The sequence below is a fragment of the Selaginella moellendorffii genome, unplaced genomic scaffold, assembly GCF_000143415.4.
Source record: "Selaginella moellendorffii unplaced genomic scaffold, v1.0 SELMOscaffold_93, whole genome shotgun sequence".
In the NCBI taxonomy this organism is placed as follows: domain Eukaryota; kingdom Viridiplantae; phylum Streptophyta; class Lycopodiopsida; order Selaginellales; family Selaginellaceae; genus Selaginella; species Selaginella moellendorffii.
Window position 1 is genome coordinate 135,717 of NW_003314354.1, and position 23,590 is coordinate 159,306.

The 23,590-nt window shown below is 44.2% G+C and overlaps 4 protein-coding genes and 1 pseudogene across 8 annotated transcripts; 3 read left to right on the plus strand and 2 right to left on the minus strand.

The window, feature by feature from the left end:
- Window positions 1-882: 882 nt before the first annotated feature.
- On the plus strand, window positions 883-3,052 carry LOC9629483 (annotated as a pseudogene).
- Window positions 3,053-4,519: 1,467 nt separating this feature from the next.
- Window positions 4,520-5,714, plus strand: LOC9628906 (protein NLP1). 2 transcript variants are annotated; one of them, XM_024662864.1, is made up of 5 exons: window positions 4,520-4,630; window positions 4,741-4,925; window positions 4,985-5,124; window positions 5,188-5,337; window positions 5,385-5,714. In XM_024662864.1, the coding sequence occupies exons 1-5, from the start codon at window positions 4,623-4,625 to the stop codon at window positions 5,577-5,579; spliced, it is 678 nt and encodes a 225-aa protein (XP_024518632.1). In that variant the 5' UTR covers window positions 4,520-4,622; the 3' UTR covers window positions 5,580-5,714. The 2 variants fall into 2 exon arrangements, with proteins under 2 accessions (XP_024518632.1, XP_002989018.2); XM_002988972.2 differs by lacking the exon at window positions 4,520-4,630 and having other exon boundaries at window positions 4,681-4,925.
- An 830-nt stretch (window positions 5,715-6,544) lies between these two features.
- On the minus strand, window positions 6,545-12,156 carry LOC112340416 (DIS3-like exonuclease 1). 3 transcript variants are annotated; one of them, XM_024662857.1, is made up of 33 exons: window positions 12,114-12,156; window positions 11,900-12,055; window positions 11,737-11,829; window positions 11,626-11,666; window positions 11,345-11,567; window positions 11,221-11,295; window positions 11,057-11,159; window positions 10,906-11,002; window positions 10,769-10,853; window positions 10,514-10,716; window positions 10,225-10,464; window positions 10,076-10,180; window positions 9,950-10,022; window positions 9,766-9,896; window positions 9,584-9,716; window positions 9,404-9,532; window positions 9,236-9,352; window positions 9,120-9,184; window positions 8,998-9,070; window positions 8,899-8,943; window positions 8,798-8,851; window positions 8,702-8,740; window positions 8,578-8,645; window positions 8,391-8,535; window positions 8,230-8,343; window positions 8,104-8,178; window positions 7,959-8,054; window positions 7,833-7,905; window positions 7,500-7,781; window positions 7,271-7,452; window positions 7,088-7,205; window positions 6,885-7,033; window positions 6,545-6,829 (listed from the first exon to the last, which is right to left on the minus strand). In XM_024662857.1, exons 1-32 carry the CDS (start codon window positions 12,135-12,137, stop codon window positions 7,017-7,019), a joined length of 3,474 nt encoding a protein of 1,157 aa, XP_024518625.1. In that variant the 5' UTR covers window positions 12,138-12,156; the 3' UTR covers window positions 6,545-6,829; window positions 6,885-7,016. The 3 variants fall into 3 exon arrangements, with proteins under 3 accessions (XP_024518625.1, XP_024518623.1, XP_024518624.1); XM_024662855.1 differs by having other exon boundaries at window positions 7,500-7,905; XM_024662856.1 differs by having other exon boundaries at window positions 6,545-6,832; window positions 7,500-7,905.
- On the minus strand, window positions 12,149-13,059 carry LOC9628907. Of its 2 annotated transcripts, none has more exons than XM_024662859.1 (6): window positions 13,008-13,059; window positions 12,883-12,957; window positions 12,736-12,832; window positions 12,578-12,666; window positions 12,398-12,509; window positions 12,149-12,346 (listed from the first exon to the last, which is right to left on the minus strand). In XM_024662859.1, exons 1-6 carry the CDS (start codon window positions 13,035-13,037, stop codon window positions 12,177-12,179), a joined length of 573 nt encoding a protein of 190 aa, XP_024518627.1. In that variant the 5' UTR covers window positions 13,038-13,059; the 3' UTR covers window positions 12,149-12,176. The 2 variants fall into 2 exon arrangements, with proteins under 2 accessions (XP_024518627.1, XP_024518626.1); XM_024662858.1 differs by having other exon boundaries at window positions 12,880-12,957.
- Window positions 13,060-13,318: 259 nt separating this feature from the next.
- LOC9629484 (cytochrome P450 71A1) lies at window positions 13,319-14,829 on the plus strand. The gene is made up of 2 exons (XM_002988973.2): window positions 13,319-14,167; window positions 14,218-14,829. The coding sequence occupies exons 1-2, from the start codon at window positions 13,319-13,321 to the stop codon at window positions 14,827-14,829; spliced, it is 1,461 nt and encodes a 486-aa protein (XP_002989019.2).
- The last annotated feature ends 8,761 nt before the right edge of the window (window positions 14,830-23,590 follow it).

Sequence of the window (23,590 nt, forward strand, 5' to 3'; positions counted from 1 at the left end):
GGCTTGACATAACATCTAACAAGTAGATCTTCTAGAAATTATGTATGTGCAACAGCTAAAAGACTTGATACAATGGAATTATGAACAACTCCACTTATAAATCCACTAATGCCTCATTGTGATGTTCTTATAGATCCTAACGCATCTATGAGAGAACTATGATGGTTTTCCATCATTCCAAAAGGAGGGGATGATGTGAAGTTCAAATTTACGGTTATAATGTTATATATTAATATTAGCATAATGGGATTTTGATAGCCAATAGATTAGTTTTAATCTGGATAACTCGCTCTCATATATAAACTAAGGTTTTTGGGTTAATTAATATGCATATTTCTGTATTCTATTTCCATATTTCATACACTTAAAAGATAAAATACCTAATTAGCATTATATGTATATGTATATGTGTATATATATACATATATATACATATATATACATACATATACATATACATACATACATATACATATACATACACACACACACACACACACACACATATATATATATATATATATATATATATATATATATATATATATATATATATATATATATATATATATATATATATATATATATATATATATATATATATATATATATATATATATATATATATATATATATATATATATATATATATATATATATATATATATATATATATATATATATATATATATATATATATATATATATATATATATATATATATATATATATATATATATATAGGTATATATGTGTATATATGTATGTGTATATATATATATATATATATATATATATATATATATATATATATATATATATGTAACGAATGTATTTTAAGTAAGCTGTCAATTGCCCATGTACGTGTCAGAAATATTTAAACTCGCGTCTTAGGTACAGTGAGGGCGAGGCTACAATGGCGCCGACGCATCAGGAGCACCGATCGATGCCCTGATCCGCGAGGTACTGTAGATGGAGCGATTGCTTGAAACATCCTAGCAGGAATTTGGGAACAGGAAATAGGGTTTACCAGTCGCTATGCTGCGCCGCATTTGATCCTTCTTGCTCAAAAAGATAATGCCAGCAGGAGAAAGCAGCATCGCCAAGCCTGCCAAGCGCGTTCCCGAGTGGCTCAATAGTCCAGCTTGGTACACCAAGCCCAGCCATGGATTCACTCCTCCTCCGGTCGAGGATGTTGTGCAAGAGAAAGAAGCCGTCGCTACTACTCCTCCGGCAGCACAGGAGGAGATTGATAAAGATGAGATAGTCGAAGAAAGCGCTACGAAGGACGAGCCTGGGTTTAAGGAAGATAACGATGTGAGTTCTTCGCGTTTCCAGGAGCGAGCATTTCGAAGGACGCTGTCTTTAGATGCTCGGGTGGGACTTTTCGTGGTGGAGGTAAGATTTTCTGTTGCTGTGCACGAATGTTTTCCTGACAATCCCGTGATCTTTTCTTTCCAGCTATCACGTACTAGAATTCATCTGGCAGAACTTCAACGTCTTGCTTCTCAAGGTATTCCCGACGTTGGAGGAATTCGTGCGACTTCGTGGAAGGTATGACACACACAAGTTGGATGTACATTCTTTTTCTTATAGATTTTGACTTGCAGCTTCTTCTTGGATATCTGCCTAGGAGCCGCGATGGATGGGATGAAGAGGTCTCCAAAAAGCGTGCACAGTATGAAGCTTTCAGCACGAGTTTCTGATAAATCCGGTGAGTTCTGAAACGCTTTTTTTTTTTTTTCCTGACAATGGGGATTGTTTGGACGCGTTTAGTCAGAGGTGACGAGAAGAACTGCGGGTGATCAAAGTGGTAGTTTGAGCAGCAATAAAGGATTTTTGCCGAGACACGATGTTTCTCATGGTGATCATCCACTTAGCGTTGGAAGTACTAGCGTTTGGAACCAGTTTTTTAAGGTTTGTTTACTTCCTTTGCATTTCCAATCCAAATAGAATTTCCACTTCGCAGGACACGGAACTTTTCGAGCAGATTGATCGTGATGTTAAGCGAACTCATCCTGATATGCAGTTTTTCTGTGGTGATAACGAGCGCGCGCACGAAAACCAGGTTTGAGTGATTTTTTTGTCTGTGGAAGGTTAGTGATGAGTGCAAGCAGGAAGCGTTAAAACGAGCGTTATTCATATTTGCGAAGCTAAATCCTGGGATAAGATATGTCCAAGGAATGAACGAAGTGATGGCTCCACTCTACTACGTTTTCAGGACGGATCCAGACGAATCAAATGCGGTAAATCGTTTATTTCTGGAATTTTGTTGTTTTGTTCATACTTAAAAGCTGTTGATTTGTGGTAGTAAAGGTTCACGCGGAGCCAGATGCGTTTTTCTGCTTTGTAGACCTCCTTAGCGATTTCAGAGATCATTTCTGCCAGCAATTGGATAACAGTGCTGTGGGAATTCGATCAACCATTAGCCAGCTTACAAACCTCTTGAAGATGCACGACGAAGAGCTCTGGAGACATCTAGAGCAAGTTTCTAAGGTCCGAAAGTTGTCCTTTAAATGTTTCCTCTTTCTCTCTGTGTGTCTCAAGCTATTAGTGCGTGGTTTTCTCACAGGTGAATCCACAGTTCTACGCGTTCCGGTGGATAACTTTGTTACTCACTCAAGAGTTTGATTTTGCCGATACTCTCCGGCTTTGGGATTCTCTTCTCAGCAATCCCGACGGGCCACTGGTAAGTGGTGCTCTCGATTTCTTTTTTCTTCCTCGCTTTCACCTTGTTTTAACGTCTCGCTCGTAAATCCTTTCCAGGAAATCTTGCTAAGAGTTTGCTGTGCGATGCTACTGTCCGTGAGGAATCGACTCCTCGCGGGCGATTTCACTTCCAACTTGAAGCTCTTGCAACACTTTCCTCGCGTGGACATCCACTTGTTACTTAAAGCTGCCGAGGAGCTCAAGTCCTCCCAATAACTTCACTTCTATCCACCTATTCTTCTCGCTTGGATTATCTTCCATTCCATTCCCTTGGGTATAATTTGTAGATACAATCTTCGATTTCCTGAACTATAATATTTGTATCTCATCGATGTTTCGATTACTGCGGAAGAATGGGAAATTTCTTGTAGCTCCCAAAAGACGTGGCTAGCAACATCTCTATCCGTACCGCACGGCAAGGCCACTACTACGTGCCGTACAGTGATTTCATACGGATTTAGGGCGCCTTTGCCAATCTTCGTTGTTCTTGGCGGCAAAAGGAAATGGCGGGCGATTCTTCGCTGGAGGTCGAAGAAGTGCCTGTCGCTGCCACTGCCGCCGCCGCTCCTCCTCCTCCTCCTCCTCCTCCAAATCAAAATCCTCCATCCAGCGGCGCCGGTGGCAGCCCCTGCTTCGACATCTCTGAGTTCTTGGGGACGCCGGGCCGCAAGGATGGATCCTCCTCGGGCGGCGGCAGCAATGCCGGCGGCAACACCGACGAAGTCTTCTCCAATCTCTCAGGCTTGAATCTTTCCCCCTACATGCTGGCTCCGGCGATCCCGATCGCGTGTTGCAAGTCGGAGAGCGTGGATTCTCACCTCCACGACGCGGATTTCAGTGCCCTGCTGCTCTATCGGGCCCATAATCCGCACCATCGGGCCGGATCCGTGGCTGGATCGGGAGGAGGAGGATTATCGACGGCTGGAGCACAGGGCAATGGCGGCAATTGCCGGAGTCACAGCGGCAGCGGCGGTGGGGGCGGCGGCAGGGATTTTGGATTCGACGACATGGAGGCGCCATTCGGTCTCTTTGGATCTTGCTCGTCGATGGATCCATCCGACACCGCGGGAGCACTGGTAAATCATTCTATCGTTTCATCACCCTTCCCACCCGGAGAGGCTAGGTCGTGTTCTTCCTTCCCCATGTTTGGGCAGCATGGCTCTTTCTTGGCAGGCGATCACTGCTGTGGTGTTGGTGAGGACCTTCACGGGTCTTCCCTGGCCGCCGCCATGGGCGACGTTGTTGTGGGTGGTGGAGGACACCACAACTCTTTCGCGGGCAGCAATGCTTGCGACCACTGGGGTGTGCTGTGCGATGGAGGCGCAGCACATCACCACAGTGTCCACCACCACCACTCCACCACCTCTTCTAACACACCACCATCTTTGCAGCAGCACAGCACTTCTTTGCAGTGTGACTCCTGCCAAATTCTACGCTGCATCATCCATTCCAATGGTGCTTAGCTTCACACCTCTTTTGTCCATTGCTTCTCTGTCTGGTTTTCCTTTTTGATCATCTTTCCTGTGCTTTGCAGTGCAGTGTTCTTGCGTACTTGTTTGTGTGTGTGTGTGTCATCGGCTGGCCTAGAGAGTTGAGGGTGGTCTCTTCAATTTTTTTCTCTCTGTGGTGGATGGAGTGAGTGCATATTTTGTGTGCTCAGCTCATATGGATCCATGTCCTTCCTCCGTTTTCTTTGTTGCCTCCCTCTTTCATACGAGACGCGCAGGTATTTAACCGCGCAGAGCTCACAAAAGTGTTGCAGTGGCAGTAATTTTTTCTAACAAGGATTTTGGGCCCCAGGGGTTCAAGACACAAAGCTTGAGATTCATGGTTGTGATAATATAAGCTACCATGCAGTGTTGCACACGAGGTTTTGTATCGACGATGGATTCCCAACGGCTTTGGAGCAACAGATGGTCGAGTAAGCCTCGGTGAAACTGTCCAGTTGTCCTCTGCTTCTTTCTTTTCTAATTCTATTGCTTTCTTCATTTTTCCGAGCTTCTAAAGAATGGTGGCTTTTGATTGTTCCAGGTTTCCAGTGGGAAACGCCGAGTACGTGAGACAGTTTCTGCTTCAATATAGTCTTCTTCGTAGAAAGGAAGGGTTTGTTCTCCGGCACGACTCTTTGTCTGCTGGAGTTGATCAAGGATCAGGATTTAGTTTTGTCCCAGAACGTGGCTACAACGTATCTGGTGCATTTCTCTCCAAACAAATCGGTACGCTTTTCGTGAAACCTTACGTTTCCAGTAGTAGTTAATGAAGTGCTTTAAACCAGGAGCTGACTTCTCGAGCAACGGCGCGTATTCCAAGCCTGGACAGGCTAAACTACTCCAGAGCGGCTCTACTGATGGCACCGACCAGGGAGAACCATCAGCGGCGCCTGCCAAGCCACCAAAGAGCAACGCTGCAGCCCAGGTTCTTTCCCTTGTAGTTTAGTTTTACCTCTCACACTCACCGGTGGACTTTCGCTGGCACCAGAGAGAGCGAACAGGGAAGCTCAAAATGTCCGACTTGGCACAACACTTCCACCTGCCTATCAATGCCGCGGCCAAGGAGCTGGGGATTTGCCCCACAGTCTTGAAAAAGATTTGCAGAAGGAATGGAATGAGGAGATGGCCACACCGCAAGGTGAGTGACGTGATTACTTCCTCGCGGTGGCAGCATTGGTTTTAAAGGTCTCTTGTTGCGCAGATAAAGAGCATAGAGCGTATAATCGCGACTTTGGAGCAAACGATCGCGGAAGGCGCGGGGCAAGGCGACGAAGGCATCCGGATGGAGATTGCGATGTTGAGAAACGAGAGAGCGCAGCTGTGTGCGGGGCTCTTGGGGCAGAATTGAAAAGAGGTGGAGAGCGGGGGGAGAATTGCTGACCACCTCCTCCTTCGCGTCAAGTGTATATACTTTGGCTGCTGCGGCGATCGATGCTTGTTTGTTACCATTCTTTGATTCATTCGTCATTGTACATTCGTGTTTTTGTAAAAAGACAAAAGGAAATTTCTAGTGCTTTTAAAGAAATGTTTTATTTTGGCAAAAAAAGTATGTCAAGGCACCTTTTTAATTTATGTCTAAATATGGAGAGGGAATTTCAAACCCTAAAAAGCATGCAGGCGATTATACAACTTCTACAGATCTCCCATCGCGCTCGACGGCAAACAAGGCGATGAAGTCGTTTCCGCGAGGTGGACATGGAGAAGGTGCGATGCGCAAGGTCGCCCACGGGGGCGGCATCGCTGGGCAGGACTGAAGAAGGATTGGGGGGAGATAAAGGTAGGGCGTGATGCGGACTGCCCTGCGTGCCAAGTTTGAGCAGCACGCTGATCTGCGGGCTCGCCTGGTGGCTACAAGGGGCAAGGCTCTTTTGGGCTGATGGCGGCGACGGCAGCGGGAAAAACATGCTGGGCAAGCTCCTCGTTAAATTCCTCTGTAAAGCCGGGCCGTGCCAGAACAGAGTATTTGAACTACATCTCTGAGAAAATCGCAAACTGGAGCGATCATGGACTCCAATCTGTATAGAGGAAACCCTTGAACATTGCAGTGTTGTGTTGATTCCACATGTACGAACATATCTAGCTTTTTCAAGACATGCTTAGAGTTGTCATGACAGTGGTCACAACTCTTTCTCCAAGAGCCAGCTCGTGGAACCATTATCATGGCTCATCTATCCATTTGAGCCATAGGTGAAAATTTGCCCTCATTCACGATACATGATACAAGGATGTGGTTGATTTGATTTAATCTGCTTATCACGGTAATAGTACAACCTTTTGCCTTGAATATTTAAACGTTATGGACATGGCCATCAACGTTTGTGATTTGTGGCACCTATCTCAAATCAAGCGCGATGAAAAGGCAGCCACTTATATGCTTATGCGAAAGAACCAAATGAAGAAATTACATGATTGTTCGCCTTTGAAAACAAAAGGACGATAAGATTGTAGTTGCTGAGAATTAGAAGTCAAGGATTGCTCCTAGAGTGCCTCTGGAATTTTGGGAGACCTTTTAGCCTTTTTAGGAGGCTTTGGATGCTTTGGCCTCTTGATAGCCTTGCAGTGCTTGGGTTTCTTCTCATGCTTGTTTGCCTCTTCAAATCGATGACAGCTCCACTCCGGCGCATGCTTGTCTGCTTCAAAATCACTAGTGAGCATGGATTGGAATTCAAAAGTGAAACAGCATACCGGCAGAGACTGGCTGCGTTGTCCAATGGTTCGCGCAATTTGTAAATGTGGAGGAGAGTAGAACCATCACCAACAACAAAACAGCATATCCCATGTCGAGAAGAAGCCCCGATTGAGAGACTTGAAAAGTTTCTAATATACAGTAGAGCCTACCATCATAAACCAGTCAGAAATCCAATAAACAAAAAACTTTCGATGCGTACCGATTGATTGGCCATAAGCACGGAATTGAGCTTCTCTGTTTGCTCTAGCAACCTGTCGTGGGCTTTCATTTGATGAGGTAGAGGTTGTCAATCTGGCTTTCGTAAATCCAGCCTGAGCCTGGAGCCATAGTTTATTCACAAAAAAGAATTATAAAAAAAACGAAAGTAAAAGAGAAAGCTTACCAGGCGTTCCTGCCACCTTCTGCGAAGTGATAATTGCATCTGGGTTTCATCGTTGACTGCTAGTGCGCCTGTCTCTTTGTCGCTTGCAAGTGACACTGTTACCGAATTCAGGTCCGAGTTTCCAAGAGCCGCAGAAAAAGTTTGATCCTCAACAGCCGAATTGATGGAGAAAAGAGGTAATGCTGCCGAAGTATACAAATGTTTAGTAATCCACACAAAAGAAGCTTACCTTTGGCTTGAAAAGCGTTCTGTAAGACGTCAACAACGGCTAGCTTCCTCCGCTTATGCACTGGAGCAGCATTGTCTGCACTGATCCTGCAAGCTTTCTCCAAAGCCGCCATCGCTTGTATGGCCTTATTCCTTTCGAGGTTTGCACTCGTTTTGATGTCTGGTTTGAACAAGTCCAGCTGTGATATAGAGGACGAGAGGTTCTCAGTTTGCGCAGCCAGCACTAAAGGATGCCTTTCGCTTAGCAAATCCATACGAAGAGTCGGGCCATGTGCTCGCGAGCCTGTCATAAAGCTTAAAAAGCGAAGCAAGCCAGAGAAACAGATAGACGTACCATCTGCTCTGAGTCGAACCCAAACCGTGTCCATGAGTTTATATTCTCTGTCACACCGTCCATCTGTAACGTCCTGAAAGTTCTACAAAAGTCAGAAGAGGAACACATCGGATACAAATAATTTACAGTAATTTTTATGCTTGTCTTCTGTTTGATTAGGCGATATTGTTTCTCTGACGTCTCAGAATGCATTTCAGGTAATATAACTCGCCCATTTTTATCCTGTTGAAAAAATAAGAAGTAATTTGAGAGAGAGAACAAAACGTCTTACCTCCAGAAGCACGAGACCACGGAGATCGTATTTGGGTACGAACACCATAATACCCTTCGTCGTGACACCGATGACCTGATAGTTCCAAAAGTTAAGCTTATGCATTCGGTTTTTGTTTCTGCGTACCACAGCAAGCTCTGCTTTGGCTTGTTTCTGGAGAAACATCAGTAAATAGAGCTCATTGCATTCCTTCTGAGCTCGCTTACTGGTTCGGTGCTTTTCATTCAAGTGTTCCGCGACCTTCAACAAAAACTTAATTCAACCATCACAGAAATTCCAGTTTTTACCTCCTGAAGCTCAATAGAACTCATTATATGTGGAACTTTGACAATGCCAGACTCTAGGTTTTGCTCCTGGCACGCTGCTATAAGCATCCGGTGCGCAAGGATGTCAGCATAGCGCCGTATTGGTGACGTGAAGTGTGTATAAAACCTGAGGTTGTGTTAAACGTGTCCAAGGTAGCTTGATACTTACTCTAGCGCTAATCCATAATGATAGAAATGAGAAGGCTCTAGATTCTCGCCAGTAGAGAAATATTCTGCCTACATGACGAAACTATAACATAAAATGTGATCAATGTTTTCGTTACATTTTTTACCTCTGACATTGCACGCGTAACAAGAGCTCTGAAGGCACGCTATTTGTGTGTAAAACCCACAGTTAGATAAGTTCACCCCCTAAACTGCCAATGTACCTCAACAACAAAATCGCCACTATCGCGCATACGGTCCAAAGAAGCCGCAAGTTGCTGTAGCATGGGAGTAAGTGCTAGTAAAATATCGTGAACATTCTTGCCTTGTTGCTTGAAACGTCCAAAACAAATCCTCGCGCTTCACAGCACTGCAATGAACAAAGATCCGATATAGGAAGGAAAAAAAATGCCCTCTGGCTAACCTCTAGCAACGTTGTGAAGCTATCAATCTTTGGTGGAGAATGTTTCCGAAGAAGTGCGCAACTGGGAAATGCTCTGCATGAAGTACACTTTAAAAACAGATCTAGAATTCCACTAAGCTTACCGGTAGATCTTCTCACCAACACAAGCATTGGCATATATCATCATCTCCGCAACTATCCAATTCATCTGATATAAACTGATCAAATGACAATAATGGCGGAAAAACCAAAAACTCACAGGTAGCTCAACTTTCGTTTCCACTTGCACAGGCTCTCTTCTCTCATCAATTTCGAACTTTAGTTCCGTACTGGCTAATTCCAAAGCACCATTGACCCGCCTAAATAAGCGTCTGCTCTGAAATGTAATGTCAACTAGGAAGTTGAGGCAATTACCATGTTAGCTTACCTGAGCAAAAGTACCAAGCAGAAGGAGGTCACTTTGTAATTGGGACAGATCATTGGAGCCGCTCTTAATTTCCCAGCCGGGAGGTAAACGTTTTCCCTCCATAATAGTTTCAGCTTGAGCATAGAAGAGCTGAAAGCGAGGAACAGTGTGAAGACATAAAGGATACCTGAAATTTCGCACCTGATATCGAGAACGTATTATCGTTCTTCCAAACCATGTTTTGACAACTTCAAAATTGCTTTGGCGGTCCAATGTCCATATTACACTTACAGCCAGCCTATCTTTTCCTCCAACTAACGAGCAGAGATTCTCACTGTAACAGATCAAACTTTCAGGGAGATAAGAAAAATCATCAAAGCTACCTTAAAACTGAAGGAAGCATATGCCAGCTTTTTCCAACCATATAGACAGTGGTTCCGCGAGATCTAGCCTCGAGGTCTAGAAGACTTCCTTGCTTCACAAAGTATGAAACGTCAGCTATATGGACTCCTATCTGAAATAAACGAAAGGATTATGCACGTATTCCAAGTAGTGACGGATGGATACCTCGACCATGCCATTCTCCAGATCACTCACTGACAGGACATCATCCACATCCTTGCTTCCAGGAGGATCAATGCTGAGAAGAAAAGAAAAGAAGAAGTGACACAAGCCAGCCTGAATGCCTGGTACCTGCAGCTACGATGAGAAAACCGGATATCTCTCCGAACGGCAAATTCTTCTTCAGGTATACTCCACGGGTTATCCAACGAATCCTCAGGAAGTTCCTGCAGCGATCTGATGCTGCGGTGAGTAGGAAATAAGAAAAGAGGAGACCTTACAAATTGCTAAATGGAGCTACCGAGATTCCATTTTCCACCAGTATAGCGTTCAGTTCGGCATTCAAATCGCCGATAGGACCCAGAGATCGCACAACATGGCCCCTTGGAAATCTCGAGTCAAGTTCCCAGTTATCTATACGCAATATAAATCTTTGATTGGATAGACGTAGTCCTTGGCGAGTGCTAACCTCGACCAGAGGAATGCGCTTGTCCATTGGTACGCACAATAAGCGTTCCTGCCTGCACGTTGGTCACATATACAAACTTAGTTTCCAAAAAAAAGGCTTACCTCGAAGCGGTTAGAAAAGCTTCATCTTCTTCCAAGAGGCAAGCGACGTAGTCTCGTTGGTTCCTTTGTAATATGCCAACGACCTCTCCAGAAATAAGAGCATCATCAGATAAATGTCTGCTACCTTCCTCGTCGTCCAGCACATCTTCATTGAGTATGTCTTCGTTTTCATTTTCCGTGAGTCTTAGCTTGCAAGTTTTTACCTGTGGCATAAGAAGATTAAGACACACTAATGGAGGATAAACATACACTTACTACGACTGTATCCCCATGTATCGCCCTGTTTTGGAATACTCGACCAGCAACAACAATTTCCAGCCGCGATGCCTCCCCTTTATTACTGCACATGATACTCCATGAGACTGGTCATCAAGTTAGTCTAGAGAATCTACCTAGGACGAACCAATGCTTCTGATGGTGCGTGACGATTAACAAAGAAGACACCCACCCTCAAGTCCCCTCTCGACATTCCAGCCTCCAGCGAAATTGCTGTTCAGCAAGAGACATACTTGTAAAGCCATCAGATAAAAGAACATGACTTACTTGATAGATGCTCTTTGTACAATCCCTTGCCTCCTCCGGACGGTGGCATTCTGCCATCACTAAGTTTGGCTTTCACTTCAACTGCTTCTATTATTGTGGCAGACTGTAATTGAAAAAAACAGAGAAAGAAAATGATCGAGAACGGTCAAACAAAGAGAACTCACCAGCGATGTGAAGAGGTCAGCCACAGAAGAATCGTGATTCCAATACTTTGAAAAATATGTACCGGCTTCGAGAACCTGTAAATCAGAAAATTACTCGCCAGCTTTCGCGTAACTATCAGCTCACTTCAACAGTTGTGCGAGGCTCAGTTAAATTTCTACCGGAATCCGTCGACGTCAAACCAGTTAGCAGCACCACTGGAACACCTCCGTTGATGTGATTGGCAAACCATACTGTGACTTCTTTCAGATAATTCGAAGAAGCCGCTTCGCAGCGTGATAGCCAAGTATATATGCAATGCCGATCGTCAAACACAATGTTGCATCGCCTGTGGTCAGTAAAGATCGATCTGAACAGATTATGTAGCTTTAAGAACATCCTCGAGAAACCAAAAACGATAAATTTACCGCAGCCTTCGCCAGCTCCGTTGGCCTAATTTTTCTTGCACCTTCAATGCATGACACACAAATGGTCTCATGAACAAAACCATTCCCGAAAAGGAAGCAGAAAAAACGCACCTCTTTCAGAACGGACGTAAGAAATATCACAGCAGAGAATTGCGGAAGCTCCAATATCTCCCAGAATTGGAGAACAGCATCAGCATTTGGAAGCTAGAGCAGAAATCCAAGGAATTAATCAAACAATGTAGAAAGAAGGAGGAGGAGCTCGCTTCAGTATTACCAGGTAATGCGATGCGTCGGGAGGTAGACGAGGCAAATGCGAAGCACACGAGGAACATAGAGGACTGCCGCAGGGAATATCATCCCGCAAATAAATCTCCTCCGCCACGATCGAGATCGCTTTGGATCGCCTCTTGAACTTGCAGCGGCGATCCGCCTGAGCAGCGCCAAGGCATTTAGGATGAGAATCGATCGATCAGCGGCAGTGGACTCACCTTGCGCGCTACCCACAGCGCCATGGCGACTCATAAACCCTAGAGAAATTTAAATTTTATTTATCATTGTTGGAAGGGAGAGTTATCAAAATCGCTGGCCGAGAAAGGCTTGGCACTGGGCTTTAGAAACTCGGGTCCATTGTCATGGATGTTCTTGCAAAGCGAGTTATACTCGTGGAGCGTGGTTTCCAGGATTTGCTTCATATCTTTGACATCGCTACGAAGCTTTCCAACTGATGAAAATGAAAATAAAGAGACCAAAGATTGAAAGGAAGTAAGCAAACCTTGATCGAGATGCGAAGCAGTAGTTCTCATCACCGAGGCCGAATGTCCCAAGCGCTGGAACAATTTGAGAGCTAGTTCTTCCACTGCCTCGATCCTGTATCCCAGATCTTCCTGTTGATCGCATCCATCACAAAAACTTAGCAGCCTTCTTTCCTTCACGAGAATTGAAAGGCTCGGACCTGGCGCTTGCAAAGCTTTGTGGCATTTTCCTTTTGCCACTCGTGGTACAACGAAAAGAGCTCGGCAGTCGCGGTGGCGTCCAGAGACACTACAAGAACGTAAACAGTAACTTAGACCAGGATAGAGGATAGACCAAGTCTCTATGGTGTTTGCTCACGATTCTCAACCGAGGTTTGGCTGGGACTAGACTGGCCGAGGAGGATCTCCTTGAGTCCGCTCTCTGGCGAGGAATGGCCGGGGAGCAACGCTCCAGCCTGACTTCATCGGAAGCAAATTCCAATTTGAAATGGACAAAGCTTACAACTTTGAGCGAGTGAAGCGCCTTCAAATTTGGATCCACGCCACCGCCCTTGCTCTCGGAGATTGTTGTGATCTCATCCTGGGCGGTAGAAAATAGAAAAGAAAACTCAAAGCGACAAACCAAAGCACCTTGAGCGACCTGGACTCCGTCGCCCCCATTGCAAACCCTAGAGAATTTTCGCATTCAAAAACACAAACAAGTTGCTGGATTCTCTCCAACTACGTTACATTTGCTTGATTATACTACTTGTAATTGTTTGAAGGCTAAATCCCTGACTTTCAACACGTTTGCAGGCTTCAACCAGATATAAAAATCAACAAAAAAAAAAAAAAAGAGCAAGTGGACAGCCTTCACTTTGCTTTGTCCTAGTATATAATCGAGAGGATGCATTGGTGGTATCAACAGAACAACTTTCCTCTTTCCTTTTCGAGCTTCGCCAATGTCTTTGATTACACTCATTTCCATCATAGTCTTGATAGTTACTTGGTTCATTAAATGGACAAGTGTTCGAAAAGATCTTCCACCGGGGCCATGGGGGCTCCCCTTGATCGGCCACCTCCATCACTTGATCCATCTTCCTCATCAATCTCTCCACCATTTGTCTCGCAAATACGGTCCCGTGATGAGCATCAAGCTGGGAAACAAGACCGCCATCGTCGTCTCCTCCAAGCAAGCCGCCAAGGAAGTCCTCACCTCTTTCGATAAGGTGTTCGCTTCAAGGCCGTGCTTGATCTCTCCCGAGTCCTTGTGCTATGGATCGCGCGACATCGCGTGCTGCGAGTATGGCCCCTACTGGAGGCAAATGAAGAAGCTGTGCATGACACACCTCTTCACTGCCAAGCGGCTGGAGGATTTCCGGAGCATCCGGCTGGAAGAAACGCTCGAACTCTTGCGTGACATCGCCTCGAATCAAGCAAGGCCTGTGGACATGAAGTCAAAGCTCTCCATGCTCACGTTTAACGTCATCACGCGCATGACGTTTACCAAGAGGTTCTACGATCGCTGGTCCGCGGCGAGCGATCCCAGGTTCGTGGAGGTGATCCTCGAGGCTGTGAGCTTGATGGGGGCCGTGAACATCGGCGACTACATCCCCTGGCTGTCATGGCTAGACCTCGGGGGCTATCACAAGCGGCTCGAGAAAACGAGCAAGGAGATTGACGAAGTTCTACAAAGGTTGATTGATCAACATCGCGAGGCAGCGCTGCCACTCCGCGACGATCCTGGCGATTTGATCCACACTTTCTTGTCGCTGGGAGTAGACGACAAGTCCATGAAAGGCGTGATCCTTGTAAGTTGCTAAGAACTCTCCATAGTGTACTAACGTTTTTGCTTTCACAGGATATCCTAGCGGGAGGAACGGACACCACGGCAGTGACTACGGAGTGGGCGCTCTCGGAGCTGATAAGAAATCCGGGAACTCTTCAAGAGCTGCGACAAGAGATCCAAAACATTGTGGGCGATGAGCGACTGGTGGAAGAATCCGACCTTCAAAAGCTCCACTATCTCAGGGCAGTCATCAAGGAGACATTTCGCTTGCATCCCGCGGCTCCTTTGATGGCACCCCACGAATCAATCGACGACTGCGAGCTTCAGGGATACAAGATCCCCAGGAAGACCTGGCTCATGGTGAATCTCTGGTCTCTCGGGCGGGATCCACGCTCGTGGGAATCTCCAGAGGCTTTCAAGCCGGAGAGGTTTCTTGGAAGTTCGATCGATGTCAAAGGCAATGACTTCGAGCTGATTCCTTTCGGATCCGGGAGGCGAATTTGCGCGGGAATGTCACTGGCCTTGATCATGGTCGGGCTCACTCTTGCTCGCCTCGTCCAAGCCTTTGATTGGAGCCTTCCAGGGAATGAAGAGATGAACATGGAAGAAAGCCAAGGCGTGATCATGCGCAGGAGGAAACCTCTAGTAGTAAGTGCAAAATGGAGGCTTAATATGCAATCTTAAAAATGACAAAAATGACCAAGTTAAATTGTGTTTAAAAGTATAATATAGCACCCTTTAACAAATTACCCACGAGGCCATCTCAAGCCAAGTAAAACAGGAGAAGCTGTAAGTCACATGGCTGTTTAAATCCACTTGAGAGGCTGGAGCTCTTACTTAGGCCAAGACAAACATCTCAATAGGAACAATGTCAATTAGTACTGCTGCTCTAGAATTGGCAAGAGCAAAATGCAATTATGTGTAAAGCATTTTGGCTCCAAAGTTAGCTTGTATAAACTTTAGGAGTTTATTAAATTAGTACATTTAATAGTAATTCACCACACTATTAGATTTTGTAACCAACATTAAAATATCAGTAAATATTCCATAAGGCTTTCATTTGGGTTTGTCAAGGCATGGTGCTAGCAAGTGTACCATAATACAACTTTTAAATTTTTGGCTTTTTTTAGATTAAAAATATTTGTTTTAGATTATTGCTTTAAATTTTAAATTTAGATAAATTTTAATTATTATAAGGTTTAGGGTCTAAACCCCAATTAATATACCTATATCCCGAACACTCACATTACTGGAATTAAGTGGCATTACAATTTATCCTTGAAGAGCAAAACTTTTTAGCAATGCTTTACTCTAGTATTTGGGATTATGCTTTTTGTTCTTATTTCTTTGTTCTCTTTTAGATTTAGATTTGCATTTGCTTTTTGCAAGATTTAGAATTTTAACTATCATTATGCTAGATTTGCTCTTTCTTTTGATTTTCATTGCATTCTTTTCTTCTATTATACCATGCTGTAGCGCACGTGGTTTTGACCCTTTATCCTATGGTGATTTACCATAGGATAACACCACGAAGCGGAACCTAAACCCTCTTTGTGCCACGTGACAGATGCCACGTGTCACATGCCACGTGTCCACAGGAACCCGAGGTTCAGGGCCTTGGGCCACTGAACGAATGAACGGTGCCAAACTCCCAAACATGGAGCCAAGGAGTGATGGAACCGAACCACGGAGCAACTCCCAAGCATACAGCCCAAGGAGCGAAGGGACAGGGGCCCGGAGCGACTTGGAACAGTCCTGGAGCAACCAGCATCCCATTGCCAGGACCAGCACGCAAAACGGAGCCAAACGGAGTCTGGCACTATTTCTGCATACCGGTGGCCTAACGCGAGGACATGGGTACTCCACCAGCTAGCATGGAATGGAACTTGGGCTTAGACCCAAGTCAAACGCAGAACAAGGACAGGCACGCAAGCGGGAGCTAGACTATGCCTCAGGTTGGTCGGCCATGCCCGACCTACCCACTATCCCTACTATACATTTGGAACCCCCCATAGCCCCCCCCCCTTTGAGGAACACACGCTTTGGGCTTTCACCCCAAGCCTCCCTTAGTATCAGGAGTTAGTCTCTGGGACAAGCTTGAAACTTACTAAATATGGAATGTCCTTAGAATGTGAATTTGGACATGGGATGAACACCATTGTGTTCAGGCCGATCTCTACATTCCGTAGATATGCCAAATGAGCAAATCTAGACACTTTCCATAAATAGCATTTGGGACCGAAATGAGACTAACACAAAGGGCATGATAGCGAGGGTATTTGGCAGACACGGTAATCTATCATCTAGCGAATATTGAGGGACCAATCTCAATATCGCGGGGGTTCCTAACACTAGCAAGTGGAAGCCAACATCATGAGTTTCTCATCACCGTGTCAAGTCTGCTTGACTAAATGACAACTTAGGATTTCCTTCTTTAGTGCCCTTCCGGTCTAAGTGCACATGTGATGACCAGTTTCTCAACTAGCTTAGGTGGAAACTGATAACGGGTCCAGCAATACCGACCTCCTGCCATCGTGGCAGTAAGGTAAGAGTGTCCGTAAGGGCTAGCCGACAGGTAACTTTCGATACTCGAAGTCACATGCGCGACACTCTCCCCCCCTTGGGAAGATCGACGTCCTTGTCGATGCATACTCGAGTCTAGAATACCGCCAAGGAAACAACGCCATAAAAAGTTCACGGTACTCACACTATGTGAGAAATGCACCAACTTAAATGAGTTAGGGGGTAACCTCTTTGTCTAACGCGGATGCGCTACCAGCTCAGACACCTTCCGGCCGTCGCCGACAAGGAAATGACCAACGGAGTCAGCCACCCTTGCTGCTCTGGGAGTCACCCAGCTTACAAAAGTGTGATATGCCCCTGCCCGCAGGGACATAGAGAGAGAAGCCAGAGGCCCCAACCCTCCTAAGCAAAGAAACCAAACCCGTCGGTAAGGTTTAGATAGACTACTGTAAACAGGCAGGTAGAGTTGTTTACACGGTCACGCCCTTGCACAGAATAAGGAACATCGACAGAGAGGCGGGTTATGTGACCAGTCGACAGTAGCTACCCCATGACTAGAGATTTCACCATGCACACGAAGTGCTGAAGCCAGTCTGCCTATACTGGCCCAAACGCAAAGATCAATGGATGGACAATATCAAAGTCAGAGACAATGATATCTGAGAAGCTTAATTACTAGTGATTATATCTTAGAGTAGAACACAAAAGTATTCTAAGCAAGTTATCATCCGATAAACCAGTAGTATTGTAGATAGGAACCACCAACAGATCATCATAATTTGGCAAACACAGGAATGACCATCCAACAAAATTCAATAGCTAGTATATCATCAAGGAAACTCAATGATGAAACTTAACTATCAAAGATAGTAGACAGTAAGCCAACAACTTACTAGAGAGAACTCAAAGAACACAAAGTATCATTGACTAACAAGCATAATGCTCGCGAATGTATCACCTAAAGGAAATAACATCCAAATCTATCAAAACTAACTCGAGCAACAATCAACAGAAGAAAATGAATGTGGTAAGACCAACAAACACTCATTCCTGCCAACTATCACAAAAGCCAATCTGAATAGATCCCAGCCAACAATACCAAGGAACTCAAGTTGCCTAAGCAAGTGTCAGCAACATCCTACTGACGTCTCAAACCCAAGAGACCAATCCAGAGCAAACCACAAAGAACATGTGGTATTGCCAAAAGCCAAAAGCCATCAAAGAGAACAACTAACTATCATGAAAGATCGTCAATCAGCCCATCAATGTAGTGATGTATAATCATCGTTGAAGAAAGAATCTACCATCCCAAAGAATAGCAAATAATTCCAAACCAACAATAATCAAGCAAAACTTGTGATAAGGACAATTAACTACCCTAGATGATAGTCAATCATCACCAATGATTGCCAGATGCAAAAACCAACTTCAACATCGAAGCTAATGAGCCAAAATGCCTTCCCCAACAACTTTTAACAAATGGAACAATGAGCACAAAACTCAAGAACCAAAAGCTCGAAGAAGCCTATAACTAAGTCTTGCCTAATAATGATCACGAGTCTCATAGAAGCTAACTTCAATACTAAAAAAGAAATCATGGTGCAACCCACAATATCTTCCTCAACACATCCATAAGCCAAATTTCATAATGCCAAAGCTAATGAAGAGCATTTCTGCATCAATCCAAAAGTTAAGCATAACGAAGCTATGTTTAACAAGTGATCATCAAACGATCCTCCATGAATCCATCTATAGCAAGACGTAACTCACTTCATAGCAAGTACAAGAAGAATCATCAATGATGGATATATTTCAACTAAAATCCTATAAGGATTCAAAATATTCCAATATTGATCACTAACTCTCCCACTTGTAGAGTTAGCATAGTCCACGACTGAATCATTTTTCAAGGAAAAGCTAAAGCTCAACCCCTACTAAACAATCTCATCTAGAACACAACTAACTTAACTTGCCACTCAGTTCATTTGAATGTCAACACAGTTGCTAACTAGCAAATGCATGAATGCCAACGACACAAAGCTAAAGCCAAATCATCAACACTATTTTTATCAGAACTAATGAAACTCAATATCAATCCTACAGAGAGACATCTCATTTCACTCAAGTCTCAATATCAACAATATCAATGACAAGGCCTCACTTCAATGCCATCAACACCAGGACAAAGCTAGAAGGAAGCAAGAGTGAATCACCACTCGGAGCTTTCCAGCAACCAAGCTAACCAAAGTCGAAGATACTTTAGTCAGTATCCGAGACCAATCCTCCAACAAAACTCAGTTACGGATAACACGTCATCAAGGAGTGATTCACCACGTCCAAGACTCAATGAAATCCAACACTACGGACTAAATGTAACCAAATGATATCAACAAAGATAGAGTCGATATGCCAACATGGAAAACCCATGTAAGTCTAACGATACGATCCTCCGCAACACCATCCGGTAAAGCAAGCCCATCACTGCTAAATCATCATCGAGCAAAGAAAGTATCAACAGTCTTTTTGACAAAGTCTACAAGTAATCACTAGTCGCAAAGCAACTAACAATCGCCCTTTAACTTGCCTTCACAAGACCCGAACACTAACTCATGTCATCGAGTTACATACTTGTCCAACATGAACATAATACCCCAGGTACGAGATAAAAGTTCATAGACAAGCACAAACTAAATGACCACTCGAATCCAACTCAACCGCAATAAGCTCACTAAAACATTTAGCCAATACCTCTGAGCATGCCTTGAAGAGGCTAGCTATGCATGATCAACACTCAGTCGAAACTAAAGTGAAGACCATGAGATGGACTCATATTGGTACACAACCTCCTCATAGACAAAGCTATAATACGGGTACCAACATCTTAACCTCAAACAACTAAGTTGGACATCACCATCCTTAGCCAAGGCACAGGGCTACCAAGACTAAGTCAAGATCAGTGAGAGCTCACGACTCTCATAGAGTCTTAGCAAAATGTAAGGTGGAACCTGCCACCGAGCATAATGCTACAAAAGAAAGGCACAAGAGTCACCCTTCTTAGAAAAGTGCAACGACCACTTTTCTACACTAACCCCAGACTCTATCCAACTCAATTGCCTTAGCCCCAAAAGTCAGCATCCCTTTCGGGTCGCATCATACAAACTACTTACTAAGGTTTAAGCCAACCGAAGCCAACTCCAACCCCTTCAATAGTTTGTACTGGCTTACGAAAACAGAATGGTTTTCGAGCAAAGTGACCAACAGATCAGCCATTGGAAAAGTCTAAGAAAATTTGTGGAAAATTTTCCATCCTAGGGAAAGAATAACTCTTAGTCCAGGAATGCAAACTTTCAAGACTCAACCAACTTCCTCCTACTAACAACTTCACATAGATTCACCTCAACACAAATTCTCATGACCCATAATATGCTTAAGCATTGAACATCTTTGCCCATTTTTCCGATATCCAACACCGACATCCGCAAAGTGCAAAATGAGCATCCAAGGCTTGATCACAAAGACCACATCATCGGATATCCACATTGCACTAACACTCTTCTTCAACCACCGTCGAGATCCAATGTGAAGCCAAAACACTAACAAGAAAAATAACATGGAAAATCAAGCTCTAAGGAAAATTCCTCATCACTCGAATCAATAATGCCACTTCCACTAACACAAGTGCTAGTGATGTCAATGCCCCAACTACACATCTTCTCCATCCAACAATCTACTCCAAGTGTTAACGGATCACCAACAAGCCATAGCAAATGAATGCTATAACCCTTTTCCAACATCTTAATGGGCAAACTTTAGGAAACAAGGTACCTACTTAAGCTTAGCATAATGGACCACCATTGAGAATCCAGTCAAAGCTACTACAATGCTACTTCGTGCAAGTAGACTAGCTTCTCCATCAACCACTTTGGGGTTAATCATCATTTACCCAAGCAACTTCGTAAACACATTGCTCATTATCACATGGATATGATATAAATCACAATGACTTGATCATCAATTGAGTAACGCAATGAGCAAAGCTTATGTCATTACTTCAAATGGTTATGTGAGTATCAAATGCCAACTCGATTCGACAAAATGCAACATAAATGCCACACTCCACCAATAGAGATTTACGACACCCAACACCACTAACTTTTGTTCACAACACAGACAAGCTTATGCCACTCTCTTTCCGACCAATCTCAAAACTATTCCAACACCAAGCTACTTAAGGAGCAATAACAAGGTTCCCCGGAAAAGAATTGAGCATTGCAACCCAAATCTTCCAATAGCAAGCCTAGACAAAATGGTTTAGTGTTTCACCACTATCCATCCCATAACTCACCACTTGTAAGACCACCATCTCCAACATGCATCAAGGTAGGGACTCTTGATTGCATAATGTGAACACGAGCAATGAGTCACACCTCGTTGCAAATCATCTCTCCAAGAAGAGAAAATGATTTACGTATTTGATCCTCCGTCCTCGATGACTCTCTTTTCGGTCTCATCTTTGACCAAACCTCAAGCTTGCTTTCGCACTGCCTTCAATTCAATCCAAGAAAAGTTTATGAGAGAGCACAGCAATGATTACTTGAACCAATAGACTATTCCCTACAGTCTTGATTGATCCACTTGTAATCATGCCTAGGAAGGATCCACTAGTGCCATGCTAAAGAGCTACGGACCAGCTTATTTGCCACTCATAACAAACCTAGGGAGGTTTGCTTTCACCCATGGTACATGGAACAACTTATGGAACCACTGGAACCATCGATAGGCTTACATTAATCCTGCCAACTCAAAGTGTAACCTCAAGTTGCTAATGCGCCTCACTCACGAGCCCAAGCTCAAACTCGTGCAAATGGAACATCTCCAAACCATCCTATGAGCCCAAGCGCAAGCTCACATCATAAGGTACAACAAGGTAACCCAAAACCTATCCCAAGGAACCAATGCGAAGTCTTTGCACCAAAATGTGTACCCACTCGGATCATCGTTTTCATCTCTGCGTATGCAACGAGACTAGTTGCCCAATCTCATTGGATAGTACTCACCGAGACTCATCCTCTGATACCAAATGTAGCGCACGTGGTTTTGACCCTTTATCCTATGGTGATTTACCATAGGATAACACCACGAAGCGGAACCTAAACCCTCTTTGTGCCACGTGACAGATGCCATGTGTCACATGCCACGTGTCCACAGGAACCCGAGGTTCAGGGCCTTGGGCCACTGAACGAATGAACGGTGCCAAACTCCCAAACATGGAGCCAAGGAGTGATGGAACCGAACCACGGAGCAACTCCCAAGCATACAGCCCAAGGAGCGAAGGGACAGGGGCCCGGAGCGACTTGGAACAGTCCTGGAGCAACCAGCATCCCATTGCCAGGACCAGCACGCAAAACGGAGCCAAACGGAGTCTGGCACTATTTCTGCATACCGGTGGCCTAACGCAAGGACATGGGTACTCCACCAGCTAGCATGGAATGGAACTTGGGCTTAGACCCAAGCCAGACGCAGAACAAGGACATGCACGCAAGCGGGAGCTAGACTATGCCTCAGGTTGGTCGGCCATGCCCGACCTACCCACTATCCCTACTATACATTTGGAACCCCCCATAGCCCCCCCCCCCCTTGAGGAACACACGCTTTGGGCTTTCACCCCAAGCCTCCCTTAGTATCAGGAGTTAGTCTCTGGGACAAGCTTGAAACTTACTAAATATGGAATGTCCTTAGAATGTGAATTTGGACATGGGATGAACACCATTGTGTTCAGGCCGATCTCTACATTCCGTAGATATGCCAAATGAGCAAATCTAGACACTTTCCATAAATAGCATTTGGGACCGAAATGAGACTAACACAAAGGGCATGATAGCGAGGGTGTTTGGCAGACACGGTAATCTATCATCTAGCGAATATTGAGGGACCAATCTCAATATCGCGGGGGTTCCTAACACTAGCAAGTGCAAGCCAACATCATGAGTTTCTCATCACCGTGTCAAGTCTGCTTGACTAAATGACAACTTAGGATTTCCTTCTTTAGTGCCCTTCCGGTCTAAGTGCACATGTGATGACCAGTTTCTCAACTAGCTTAGGTGGAAACTGATAACGGGTCCAGCAATACCGACCTCCTGCCATCGTAGCAGTAAGGTAAGAGTGTCCGTAAGGACTAGCCGACAGGTAACTTTCGATACTCGAAGTCACATGCACGATACATGCCATCATTAATCAAAGAGTATGTCATTTGAGGCTGCTAATGCTACTTTATTGGATCAAACTTTTGATGCTCTAAACTATGATCATGTTAGTGTTGCATCCATCTTTGGTGTGTTGTCATCTCTAACTTCTGTAGGATGTGATTACATAGTTTGTCCTATTCTCAATGTTTTGCCATTTATTGTTGATATGGAGCATGATTGTGACATTGATTGGTGAGCTATAGATGATGCAGTCTAGTTTTTGAAGAATGTTCAAAGATTAAGTTTATAAAAAAATGATGTGTATGAGCTCAAATGGATTCTAGATTGTTTTGACAAACTTGATTATTATGGAGATAACTTTAGAGATGAAGTGAAGATTTTGCAGGGTAAGTGTTAATTTTTTAATTTGCCATTTGATCCTTTCTCTTTACCTTTTGCTCTTTTCCAACCTTTTTTTGTTTTTCAGCTTAACCCACCTTTTTATGTTCCTATTATTTCCTTATTTATAGTGTTTTTTTCTCCTAGCACATCGATCATTTATTATTCTGATAATTCTTATTCTAAGTTTAGTGTTGAGTTAAGTGATTTTTGTCCTCATATTAATTTGGATGTTGAATGTGTGCATGAAGTTAAGAATCTTGCTTTTCTTTCATTAGCAAAGTCTTTAATCAATTTTGGTGTTGAATATTTCCTTATTCCAAGGGTTGAGTCACTTT

Excerpts from the sequence above, each read along its gene's own strand:
- LOC9628906 (XM_002988972.2), top strand. The coding sequence starts at position 4,718 with ATGGTGGCTTTTGATTGTTCCAGGTTTCCAGTGGGAAACGCCGAGTAC. Across the intron at positions 4,926-4,984 it reads ATTTCTCTCCAAACAAATCG|GAGCTGACTTCTCGAGCAAC; the intron begins GTACGCTTTTCG and ends GCTTTAAACCAG. Across the intron at positions 5,338-5,384 it reads GGAGATGGCCACACCGCAAG|GTCTCTTGTTGCGCAGATAA; the intron begins GTGAGTGACGTG and ends TTGGTTTTAAAG.
- LOC112340416 (XM_024662855.1), bottom strand. The coding sequence starts at position 12,137 with ATGGCGCTGTGGGTAGCGCGCAAG. Across the intron at positions 11,296-11,344 it reads AGCCTCGCACAACTGTTGAA|GTTCTCGAAGCCGGTACATA; the intron begins GTGAGCTGATAG and ends TCTGATTTACAG. Across the intron at positions 9,533-9,583 it reads TAATACGTTCTCGATATCAG|CTCTTCTATGCTCAAGCTGA; the intron begins GTGCGAAATTTC and ends CCTCGCTTTCAG.
- LOC9628907 (XM_024662858.1), bottom strand. The coding sequence starts at position 13,037 with ATGGGGGCGACGGAGTCCAGGTCGCTCAAG. Across the intron at positions 12,833-12,879 it reads CGCTTCACTCGCTCAAAGTT|GCTGGAGCGTTGCTCCCCGG; the intron begins GTAAGCTTTGTC and ends CGATGAAGTCAG. Across the intron at positions 12,667-12,735 it reads CCAAACCTCGGTTGAGAATC|TGTCTCTGGACGCCACCGCG; the intron begins GTGAGCAAACAC and ends ACGTTCTTGTAG.
- LOC9629484 (XM_002988973.2), top strand. The coding sequence starts at position 13,319 with ATGTCTTTGATTACACTCATTTCCATCATAGTCTTGATAGTTACTTGG. Across the intron at positions 14,168-14,217 it reads CCATGAAAGGCGTGATCCTT|GATATCCTAGCGGGAGGAAC; the intron begins GTAAGTTGCTAA and ends TTGCTTTCACAG.